Here is a 12,390-nt window from a genome sequence, read left to right on the forward strand (position 1 = left end):
ACTATTCACAGAATTCAGACTTCAGGCCAACACCCACCTGTTCTGGAGAATCTCAGAAAGGTCAAACGTGAATGACAGGAAATAGATAAAGGTTAAAGATCAAATGATAGGAAAAAGTTATGAAAGGAGAGGAAACTAAAGCGAAAATAATATTTCCTGAAAGTAATACCTATATACCAATAATAAGCGGAATAGCCGAGATGATTCCCAAGTAACCTTTGACCTTTATTTTTAGGGTTTCGTAAGAGTGGTCCACGTGGATAAGAAAGTTTAACCAAAATAGAATCAGAACAGTTTTTGTGCAGGAAGTGCTGTGCTGCGATTGGACTTTACAGGCACAGGAAAAGGTGTGCCGCACCTCCGATCTCCGACGGGCGCAAAGCCCTCCGGCGCAATTCGGGAAATGAATTAGAGATTCATTAGATATGAAATAGTAAAGATATGTGACGTTCCACGGCTTAAGGTACCTTATGGCGGCTGGCACTTACGCTATTATTAACGCCGCTCCAATATTCAGCCGGGGCAATGGTACCTTTTGCCGTGGAACGTCACATATCTTTACTATTTCATATCTAGTGAATCTCTAATTCATTTCTCGAATCGCGCAGCTCTTCTTCTTAAATAATAAACTGTCGCTGCAACAATCATCTGTCAAAATGCTGTGGCCAATGATGAGTGTAAATTTCATTCAATAGCGTGACGGACGTACGCGTTTGCGTTGAGTCTCGTTATGTATGGGATTTTGAACAGCGCGCCAAGCGGGATGTTTGGAAACTCAAAATCCCATACAAAATGACACTTAACGAAAACGCGTACGTCACGTCACGTCGCGCTTTATCGAATGAAATTTACACTAGGGGTACAGGTAGGTATGGTAGATTTATAAAGGCAGACACCTTAACCGTTCGTTCTTTTTGGAACTATTGGAAACGATTTGCAAAATTGAACGACTGACTTCGGCTAGAAAGTTTGTAGACTATAAAAAAACACATCGAGGGGGCCAATTCTAACTTAAATTTTAATGTCAATTTGTTAGCATTCGCCTATGCGTCTAGCTCGCCCGCTCGCTCGCTAATGAATATAGCGATGGTACGAGCAAAACACACGCGCGAATGTTAACAAAATGATATCAAAATATAAGTTCAAATTAGCCCCTCGGTGTCTCTGTCTGTGTATCAGTGGCGGCGTGTAAATAAAAGCCGATTCCCACCGGCTTGCCTGTTTTTGGACGTTTGAGTTTGAGCAGAGTTGTAAAGGAAATATGTACTTAAGCCAAATTAGCCCCGGCTTGCCTATGGATATGTTTGACGCGCCGCCGCTGCTGTGTATTGATGTAGATATAAAGAAATCAAGAGAATAATTTCCCGTTCAACGTTTCTGAAACAAAACGCAAGCTACTGTCGAAAATAAATGGTTTCAGCTTACCCGCCCTTAATGCAGCCTCCACAGATAACTATTCTAATTAAGCGGAAGAAAAAAAGAAACGGAGTTTTCAATTCTAAAACACCTTAAGTTCAAGACAAAGCCATTCAAGTTTGAAACTTAACACAAGCCAATTAGGTTAAAAATGAGAGTTGCTAATGCTGATCGCCTTTTTTTAAGGGGGATGTTTGAAGCTCGATGGCCGCTGGAGGCTAAAGCCTGCCGCCCTCATGCATCGAGCATAGAAAAATTAATTTTCCCGGTCATAAAGTAGCTAAGCAATATTGAGGATTGAAGGCAGGGTTTACGAGGGTTTCGATTAGGAAAATCATTAAAAAGGGCACTTACTTCCTTACTTTTAGCCGGCTCTTGAGTTCGCGCGGTATATAACTATAAATGCTGGTGTAATTCTCAATGGAATGTACCTATAATATATTTTTTTCATTTAAAATTTAAACAATATGAAAAACCTGTTAGTAAATGAAAATTGGGCTTATATTTAGCGGTGCCTCTGCATTATTGTGTGCTATAGGCATAGGTACTTTATACATGTATAATTATATTATACGATATATGTACTAGTACGTGTCTAACGTAAGTCTGAAAAGCAAAACTGTCGTCGTCACAAGCCGATCCTCTTAAGGTACCTAATTAAGAACAAAGGAAATGCACCCGAACGTTTATGTTTATTTTTTATTCAACTTGACAACTGTTTACAAACAGATCAAATTAACTACATAAACATGGCGTTTCGACAGCAAATAAACCTAACTTTAAAGAGTATGATACCAAATCAGATCCGTAAGAGCCAAAAAAATAAGAGAAAACGAAAGAAGTTCCGCCATAGGTTATTGCACCGAGTACCTAAAATGTTTAATTCACTAGCCCTTATTCGGTCACAAGTAGGTTATTATAAACACTATTCAAAATATCTTTCTGATCATCAACTTCCAGATCTTCACTTTCACAGTTGAATACCTTATTAAAGTTCCTTATAAACAGAGGAGTAATTTTGTCTACTGAGCAAGGTTCTCCAGTCGCTTCAGTCAAGGATGTGACTCCTTTGTCCTTAATGCCGCAAGGGTCGATATGTTTGAACCAGGACAAGTCATTGTCGCAGTTGACTGAGGTGCCGTGATAGGTGATATACCGGGTAGCATGCACGCCTATCGCGGCTAACTTATTATCGCCGATCCACACGCCGGTGTGCGGCGATCTTTCGCCTTTCAGCCCTAATTCCGAGCACATGTTTATGACAGTCTGCTCCAAACTGTTGACGTAAGTCTTTACACTTAGCTTGAAGCGTTTTAGGTTAATGATCGGGTATGCCACTAACTGGCCTGGTCCATGAAAAGTGATCAGTCCACCTCTGTTTGTTTTTCTAAACGCCGCTCCTAAGGCATTCAATCTCTGTACCTCTTCTTTTGGGGTGTCATCTCTGATTCCCACAGTGTAAACGGGTCTGTGTTCTAGCAGGAGAAGAGTGTCCCAGGTTCCTTGTCCGGTCGTGACACAGTGGAGTTGTTTGCGTACGACTGCCCTCTGAATCTTCAGGGCTGTGTCGTAGCTCATGAGCCCCAGCTGCCAGATTTTCAGCATTCTGCTGTAAAGAACAAAAATAAAACTCCTAATCGATACTTGGCAGCGGATACTTGTTTTGTGTTTCTGTTATTTTTTATGATTTATTTGTTTGTCTATTGATCACTTTAGACCAATTAAAAAATAAGTTAAAGCCAATATAATGATTTTCAATCAAATAAGTAGCTATAATATAAATGACATAGATTTTCGACAGAAAAGTGGACTGATCAGAAAACACGTGGAATGAAGCTAATATGAAGTTAATTTTTGAAGGACATAACCAGATAATTCAGAAATACGTGATTTTTCTAGCTTGAATCCTGATGTTCATAACTCCAATTCTCCTGGTTTGCTTTATTTAATTATCCAGAAAATATAAAAATCTATATTTTGCATTGAACTCTCTAGAAAATCGAAAAATCTCTTAGGAGATTTTGCATGGTACAGTCGCGGAAAACTCAGACTCGAATTATTTGGTGTTGTTTTAATATGGACCTTGTATAATTTGCACAAGATGCACACTACAGCTGCCCAAAATTATTGAACAATGTTGTCTCCGAAGTTTCATCGCCAGAATTAACGTGTAACTGGCGCAACTCCGCGTATGAACGCATCTGGTATCCTACCATCAATTGTTCGAGCCCAGTAGCTTCGGAACACACGGTCGACGCTTGGCAGTGTTGCTCGAATTCGAAGCAATGAATTTATCAGTTGCATGTGAATGTGTTCGTACAGTTGATGTCAAAACAATGTTTACACGTTATATGTTCACAAATACGTTTACACAATTTACTCCTTTGTGGTGAGGCAAAAAATATAAATCCTACATGAATTTAAATTACTTTTAAGTATGTCAAAGTTTCAACTCCATACGGCGTTCGTTGTAATTTGTATAAGTAATCGGCGTAGATAGACAAATACAAGTTTTTGTGCGGAAACAAAAATCTCAATTTATTTTACAACTAGCCAGCCGACTTAAGTATGAAAATCCCTGTCCTAATGTCCCTCGAAGGTTTCTGGACCTATCAACCCGACGTCGGAAACAGTACAAAAGCATAACGGGCACTTTAATACACTGAAACTCAGCATCTCTCTCAAAGCGGTCATCCATGCAGAAACTGATTAGCTATGTCAACCTCGTTTTAAGATGTAAACGTTATGCTACGTGAGTCATATTACAACGCATTACAAACGGGCATAGAACTATAACTGCCGTGAGATTACCGATCATTCAAATAAAAAAAGATTAATAATACCTATATAATAGTGCATGATAAAATGATCGTTGCTTGGATATCTAGCCTGTGAGCGCCATTATACGTAAAAAAGTTAAGTACTTATAGCCTCTCTTGTATGTACAGTCAGCCAAGAAAGTGGTTTACCACTTTTCGACTCTATCATGATTGAGATCTGGTTGATAGAGTAGAAAAGTGGTAGACCACTTTCTTCGCTGACCGTACTAGTGGATTTTATAATATGACGTAAGGTTTGCAGACTCTCAGCTCAGACTATTTACATGGTAAAGAAGCATGACTAATCCTGCCGGCCTAGCCAAGGTGACAATCGCTATCGCTTCGACAACGAAACGCTTTGTGTCTCTCTATCACTCTTTCATATTAGTGCGACAGTGACAGTTGCGTTTCGATCGCTACGAAGCGTAAGCGATTGGCATGTTGGCTACGCGGCCTGACCACTTAAATATAATTGTCATGAAGATTGAGCAAAAGTAGTTATCAATGTCAAGTAATTTAATACATAAATGCGTTTGTGTAAACTGTAAACTGTACAAACCACATGCAAAAGGCTTTAACGCATTCACTGTCAACGTCTCGTTTCTCGTACCCGATCCCAGCGTTTTCCCGCTTTGTAGAGGAAAGCGACTACGAAGTCTACGAACAGAGAACCCGAGCCGAGCGGGTTCCCAACACTCAGTGTGTTAAATGCCTTTTTTACTAAATACCTATAATAATATTCCACACATCTCACAATCAAGTTGGTTAGGGTCATGTCTCCACTCGAGCCAGTGCGGGTCGATAGTTGGCAGCCCTAGGCACATGCTAAAGAGCCCGACAAATTGAGGCCATTCATTTCCACGGACCTCGCGAATAATTCACCACTAAGGGTATTTTTATTTACGAGGGACATAACAAACATAACTAATCTACCTATTTTATATTATTATTCTAATTTTTTATTTTCGACCTAGCTAATCGTAATTCGCGAAGGTCTACGTTTCAGTTTGGGTAAAAATGTTGTCGTATATCTGGATGTTCTCCTCTGCAGGTCGCATTTCTCATCTCAACCGATTTTGGTGAAATTTTGTGAGCAGATTCGGTAATCAGATATATTTTTTTTGTACGAAGTTACATATGTCTTTGATTTTACTAAACTAATTATGCTACTTATCAGTGGCGGCGCGTCTAGATTGTTCGTAGGCAAACCGTAGCTGAGTTGCCCTTCCTTTTCTTCATAAGTTTAAAGAAAACAGCCCAAGAGCCTGAATATCAGCCAAGCCGATGGGAATGGAGTTCTATATATGGACGCTCCGCCACTGCTACTTATAGCCTTTTAAAAATAACAATTATAGTCTAGTTTCCCTTTCACGAAAATCCTTTCAAGGTAGATACCTAATACCTAAATATGAAAACCTCGAAACACGCTTTCAAAAGACTCCTGTATATATAATATTGGGTACACTAGTCGTCAAAGACGTATAAACCCTTTTACACCTTATTCCATTGAAATAAGGCGAAAAATGTATACATATTTTTGACGCGATCTCTTTCGAAGCTCGAAAATATCGACATAGAAACGCTCTTAAACGCTACACATGTTCTATAAAACAATTCTCAATCCAAAACTGGAGAATAATATTTGAGGCAATTACTGGCGATACATTCAGTCTAGTCCCCACAAAGGACTGAATTACATAAGCCTCTTGTACCCCCTTCTCCCTACGCGTATCGAGCGGCTGCTGTCTCTGTCTGGCAGTAACCTCTCGCTCCCACTGACGCACCGCCGACCAGCCATCCCTACGCTTACCAAGCCTTCGCCTCAAGCTACCAGTATTAAGCGGAACTTTCTGACATTTAACGACTGCGTATAGAAGAACACGCTTATATTGGCACCATAGCGAATGCTTGGTAAGTGACGTGGGTAGTTAGTGACGTCCCAAACAAGACCCATTCATCGCTGGCTTTAAATAGCGTCATTGTAACACCGCCGCAGGGTTACCAGCGATGTACTGCACTTTAGATGTGGCATTGATTGTGCCGCCATCTATGATGCAACTATTTAAGTGCCGTAAACTGGGGTTACTTTGAATCGCGGACAAACATTGATTTGCCAAGTTTAAGAATTACGCTTACGTGATGAAAGCGATCTGAAACCAATTCCATAAGGAATTGAAACATTTATCATCAATATTTAAACTATAAAGTTTAAATATTGATGATAAATGTTTCCCCGTGATTTAAAGTGACCCTAGTTTACCTGTAGTAACATTTCTCTGGTTTGCCTTACGGTTGACTTGTAGTTCAGACATCTTTTTGTATATTCAGATTTTCGAAAAAATCAATAATCATAGTATACAAATATGTAAATATTAAATGGAACAAAAAAATGCCGTAAAAGGTTCTCACTCGGCTTGATGTCCTGAAGTGAGTCCTATAGTCTGTATCTTTAGGTATTTAAATAAAAGTAAACAAAATCTTAAGGAGCCATTTGAGGGTAGATGAAAACATTACACTATCAAATAATGTAGGTTAAAGTCAGGTCATTCAGTGACAGATCCAGGCGGTTTTGTATTTGGTTGGTTAACCAATAAATGTTATAACTACCCGAAAATGTACAAATTATTTGTTTACTTCTATTTAATTACCTAAAGATACAGAGTATAAGACACACAAATGATTAGGATTGTGAAGACACCCATCTTTAGAATGACGAAACATGTCAAATGTCTTCCTTTTTGGATGTGTATTTAAACCATTTAGAAAAGCATGACAAAGTAAATTAAAATATATTTGGTTTATTTATTCTATGGCGAGTTTGTTTGTTTTAGGTGTTCTAACAAATCTTATAAGAAAGTCAATGGAGTGGTTTTTCTGTTATAGTTACCTAATAAGTTAAAGCTTATAAGCTTATTAATTTCAATTCTAATACCTTTGACCTTTAGTGTTCAACTGTATTATTTCGGGCCCATAATAGGCGTAATCCGTAATTGCTGAGGTTGCCGTCATCGAAACCGATGAGGAGGACTATATGTAGGTACCTGTATGTTATATGTACTAGGTACAGTCGACGTCAAAGATATGTTGACACTTTTGCACCTTACTTCCTTCGAATAAGGCAAAAACTGTAAACATATCTTTGACGTTGACTGTACCTGTCATTTCATTTCATTATCAATACCTTGTAGTGGGAGGTAGGATAGAGATAGTAAATTACCTAATATGTCTATACTCACTAACATGATCATGATATCATTTCCGGTGTTATATACTCAGACTTATCATATTATCCAGAGGATGTTACAAAATAGTCTATACAAAATGCATAAACACTGTAACTAACGGCACATCTTAATTAATTTTAGAAAATGTTTTTGCTACACAATTATAATTTAAAGGTCAGGAAAATTCTTATTAGAATCAAATAAACATATTTCAGCAAAACATTTGATGGTAAACAAATGACTGCGAAATATGATTGATCGCGTAGAGCAGCGGTCGGCAACCTTTTTTTGCGTAGTTTTAGTAGCGTAGTTAACGATGAGTAAGTTGACGCGGGCCGCACTTTGTTAATATTTATGACTTTATCAGACATTGTCGTTTCTCAATATTACATAGCCAGAGACTCCAGAGAGCCTCGCAGGCCGCAAGTGACAGTTTCACGAGCCGCATGCGGCCCGCGGGCCGCAGGTTGCCGACCGCCGGCGTAGAGTATGATTAAAGATGCAAGGGTATAATAGCACTGCAGAAATGCTTAGGTACCTACATTAGTACATTACAAAAAGCAACGTGACAGTAAGATCATATAACACTTAGCACCTAATATAGTTTTAGCTTAGTAAACAAAACACGAAGTAACAATAGAGCGTCGAATATACTGTGGAGAGGAGGCGAGCCGCTTCGCCGGCCGCGATCAGATGTTCCACCACACGACCATTTTCACAGCCGCGCTAGCAAGTTACGCGTAAATACTGCGCTTAATGCGCAAAACAACACGATACCCTCACACTAACCTCTCAATTAAACCATAAAACACGTACGCAAACCACAGTGGACACTATTGACAATAATCCGATCGTACGAAAAGCCATTTCGTCTATTTTGGCACTCCACATACACAATCTTAGAAATTAAAGCTAGACTCACCCACTGTTTCCTGCGAAACTGTCTCGGCACGAATAGTCTGGATAACCACTGAAACAACGTTCTCACGACGTATAATGAAATAAAACTTCGATTATTCAATATTTTTAAAGAACTAAATTACAGCCATCCAAATGACGGCTTTTGACACTTGTGCACAATTGTTGCCATACTTAATTAAGTAATGCATTATATTAGGAGGGCAGCATCATGAAAATAGACTATAAAATCCAAAAAAACTCCATCACATTACAAATTTCAGTTCCTAAAATAAGCTAATAAAATTATAAATAATCATATTATTATTCAAATTTCGTGTAACGTGTCGCGTAGAACGCGAAAAAAATGCATTGAACTAAGAACCGGATGTACACTATGGTTAGAGCTAAAAATATTGTCATTCACTTCCGTTTCCGTCCCTGAGATGTTTTTCAAAAATTGGAAAACGCAAGCCTGATGCGAGTAATTGACTGGATAAAACGTCTAGGCAGCGTCCTGCCATTGGAGCATAAATACAATTCAAGCTGTCATCAAATACACGCCATCACAGCATTCCATTCCATTCCATTCATTTCACCGAGGCGAGATTTCACCCCGTCATTGCATTGTTCTATGCGCAATATCGGACGCCATTTTGAATAGACTTCGGCTTGGCGGTGTGTGCAGCTGAGCGGTGGAATTTTACAGTGAAAATACGTGTTATTTTAGTCATATAGTTTCGAATTTTGTGCTTTTCTAAGTGTTAAACAGGTAAGTTGTAAAATTGATTGTTTTTTCGCCGTATTAAACTCTCGTCGCGGTACTGCGAACTATCTTTGCAATAGACGCCACTGACTCATTTCGTCAAATTATGTATGCGTTTCAGAACCTAAAATGCCGGGCGCCGGTACTTTCAAAATCTTCGTCGGGAATCTATCCGATAAAACCACGGACGCCGATCTCAGGCCGCTGTTCGAAAAGTTCGGTACGGTCGTAGAATGCGATATCGTCAGAAATTACGGTTTCGTGCATATGGAAAACGAGCAAACCGGGCGCGAAGCCATTCAGAACCTTAACGGCGAGCTAGTTCACGGACAGGCAATCAAAATAGAGGCGGCCAAGAGCCGCAAGGCCCCGACGACGCCGACCACTAAAATATTCGTTGGTAACTTGACGGACAAGACGCGCGCGCCCGAAGTTCGCGAGCTGTTTCAGAAGTACGGCGCGGTGGTGGAATGCGATATTGTGCGTAACTACGGGTTCGTGCACCTGGACGCGACGGGCGACGTGAACGAGGCTATCAAAGAGCTGAACGGCATGATGGTGGACGGGCAGCCGATGAAGGTGCAAATGTCGACGTCGCGCGTACGCCAGCGGCCCGGCATGGGCGACCCCGAGCAGTGCTACCGCTGCGGCCGCGGCGGCCACTGGTCCAAGGAGTGCCCCAAGGCGATGGGGCCGGATCGCAACGGTTTCCGCGACCGCGCCTTCGGCCGCGACCCCTACCCGCCTCCGCCGCCACCGCCGTTCCTCCGCGATCGCATGATGGGAGGATTTGGGGTAACGCGCTCTCCTTCTCTTTGCCTTTCGAAACCGCCGGTAGCATTCGCCGCTCCGATGCATCATGTAGGCCGAGCGTGGACGTTCTTTCCGCACGCGGTACCTAATAGTCCGGGCTGACTACCTTTTCGGGCTCAATGATGCTATAATCTTTTATCCGAACACTAGGCCTCTCCGAACTTAAAATTCTGAAATGCTGTATATTCACATCAACTGCTCCCACATATTCTAACTTACAATTGTTTGCAGGATCCCTATGATGGCTACTACGACCGCTCCCGCTTTGACTCGCCCCGGGACCTGTTTGAGCGTCGCTACCCCGTGGGAGGGTCCCGTGACCTAGGGCTGGGCGCGTCCCGCGCGCGCGGTGACTTCGCGTCGCCGCCGCTGCGCCGCGAGCCGATGCCGCCGATGCCGAGCCTCCCGCCGATGCGCTCCAGCATGGGATCTATGAGGTCGTCGTATGATGATATGTTCAGCCGAAGGAGCCCCCCGCGAGGACCACAAATGTCCCGCGGGTGAGAATATTGTATCGCTTTTCATTTTAAATTGTTGTTAAAGTTGTAGAAATAGGTACATCATTTGTAGGAATAGTCATGTAATATTAAATACCAGAAATATTTGCCTTTGCCTTTGTTTATGGTGCTCCGCTCCCACATTGGCTATATAAACAAGCATGATGTGTTATAACAGCCAATGTGGATGCACCATTAGAATGGCACAGACCTAGTTTCAGGTCATTGTTTATTAACAAATTGTATTCTTTATGTTACAGGATGTACGAGGACTTTAGCCGTGATACATTTGATGACAGAAGGTAATAATAATAATATTTTTTTATAAACCTTAATAACGATATGGCTTTTACTCCTCTCTAATTTTAAGCAAGGTGGATTCTGCCAATGTCGAGGTGTAGAAATAATAATAGCTCCCTTTTGGAACACTTGACAGTCACATGTGTCTGAATCATTCACATCCTTCAATATAGAAAATAAATATATTCAACTGATTTCTGAATAGACATCTCATCTAGTAGCTGGTAGTTAAGTAGTTACTCCATAGATAGAACCTCAGCCAGTCCAGCTCAGCAACTTGCAGGCTAGACGTACTAGACACAGCTAAACAGATCTTGCTCTAATTCTAATATCTTTATTTTTTCAGGCCTGGAATGCGTGGACCATCTCCGTCTAGAAGATACGCGCCCTACTAAGAACACCCCATAAATTAAGACGTGAACAGTCGGTCCACTCCGTCTTAAAGGAATTTGACTGTCCAGCAGAAGGATTTTTATAGACTTATAATTATGGTTAAGTAAGAGTGAATGACGAAGCTATTTGCATAGCTGTGACTGAACGAATGTGTTAATGCTAGGAATTGTGACGGTATGTACATAAAGCGGAATAAATATAAATTTAAGTACATTCCCGAGTTTAATTTTACTTTATATTGTGTATACAAATACTTAAACAGACCTAAAGTACAAGTTTCATTCATACGTGTTCACACTAAAAATAATACAAGGTCTAGGAATATAAATTTGTGCTATTTTGCCATTTAACAATTTGGTACTTTCATTTCTTGATTGATTGGCTAATTAAGTTTTAATATAATTAATTAAGTATCAATTAATGACTGCGCAAGAAGGCATTCAAGCTATCGCCACATTAGTGTGCAATGTAATTAGTGATACTGGGTCTTAGTGGGATTACGGTTAAAGACTTTCTCATTGACTGGGATGTCTGGCTCATTAACAGCCCTAACCGATAGCTAAGTGAAACGGTCAATTATTATAATTGAGTAGATAGTACATAGTGACAGTAGATAAATCACCCAAAAAAATTGGCACAGCACATCGATCTTATGAAAAAATGTCTTGCAGCTGTTGGCGTCGCGTCGCCGGGTGACAGATGCGCCCTCTAGCTTACGGAATTAATAAACGCAACTTACATTACCTCGTCAGATGGCGCTAGTAGTAACAAAAGTAGCATGTTCTCTAGGGAAAATGATTCATTGTGCCTTGTAGCAAGTTTTTCCGAAACAAAATCATATTAATTACAAGCCTTAATCGTAGACTAAAATAATATTGTTTTCACTTATAAATGTTTGTATATAGATTGCTTTATTTTATACTTTTACGGTAGGTAAAGGTACTCCTCTAACATGCCCAATTAGTACTATGCCTTATGGGAAACGGTCGAAGAGATAGTTCAGATCCGGAAACCGCTACCAACTTTTAGTATGTTGTTGAGCATGGTATTGGGTCTCCAAAACTGCCGGGAGACAGCGGCGCCGGCCATCTACTTCAGCGGAATGACGTCATCAAAATCACTCCCGCTTCGTTGCGAATATTGCACCATTTGCACCCAAACTATGCATGGCACATAATCGTGTGGGATATTGAATGAAAGCCTGCTAATGAATGAATGAATGAATTTATACAGTTTGTACCAAAATATACAGCAGTTTAAGAGCC

General features: G+C 40.5%; 2 protein-coding genes across 6 annotated transcripts in view; one reads left to right on the forward strand and one right to left on the reverse strand.

Moving 5' to 3' along the window:
• LOC134797430 (stress-activated protein kinase JNK) overlaps positions 1–8,546 on the reverse strand; it is a 232,713-nt gene extending 224,167 nt beyond the window's left edge. For all 3 annotated transcript variants that reach the window (XM_063769663.1, XM_063769662.1, XM_063769664.1), the window contains exon 1: positions 8,382–8,546. The gene's annotated coding sequence lies outside the window, so the exon portion shown is untranslated. The remainder of the gene's footprint in view (positions 1–8,381) is intronic.
• Positions 8,547–8,963: 417 nt separating this feature from the next.
• LOC134797394 (RNA-binding protein lark) lies at positions 8,964–11,338 on the forward strand. 3 transcript variants are annotated; one of them, XM_063769616.1, is made up of 5 exons: positions 8,964–9,128; positions 9,244–9,917; positions 10,167–10,375; positions 10,693–10,734; positions 11,079–11,338. In XM_063769616.1, the coding sequence occupies exons 2-5, from the start codon at positions 9,252–9,254 to the stop codon at positions 11,125–11,127; spliced, it is 966 nt and encodes a 321-aa protein (XP_063625686.1). In that variant the 5' UTR covers positions 8,964–9,128; positions 9,244–9,251; the 3' UTR covers positions 11,128–11,338. The 3 variants fall into 3 exon arrangements, with proteins under 3 accessions (XP_063625686.1, XP_063625685.1, XP_063625687.1); XM_063769615.1 differs by having other exon boundaries at positions 8,965–9,128; positions 10,167–10,435; XM_063769617.1 differs by having other exon boundaries at positions 8,966–9,128; positions 10,167–10,372.
• The last annotated feature ends 1,052 nt before the right edge of the window (positions 11,339–12,390 follow it).

Source organism: Cydia splendana, chromosome 15, assembly GCF_910591565.1.
Source record: "Cydia splendana chromosome 15, ilCydSple1.2, whole genome shotgun sequence".
Taxonomy (NCBI): Eukaryota; Metazoa; Arthropoda; class Insecta; order Lepidoptera; family Tortricidae; genus Cydia; species Cydia splendana.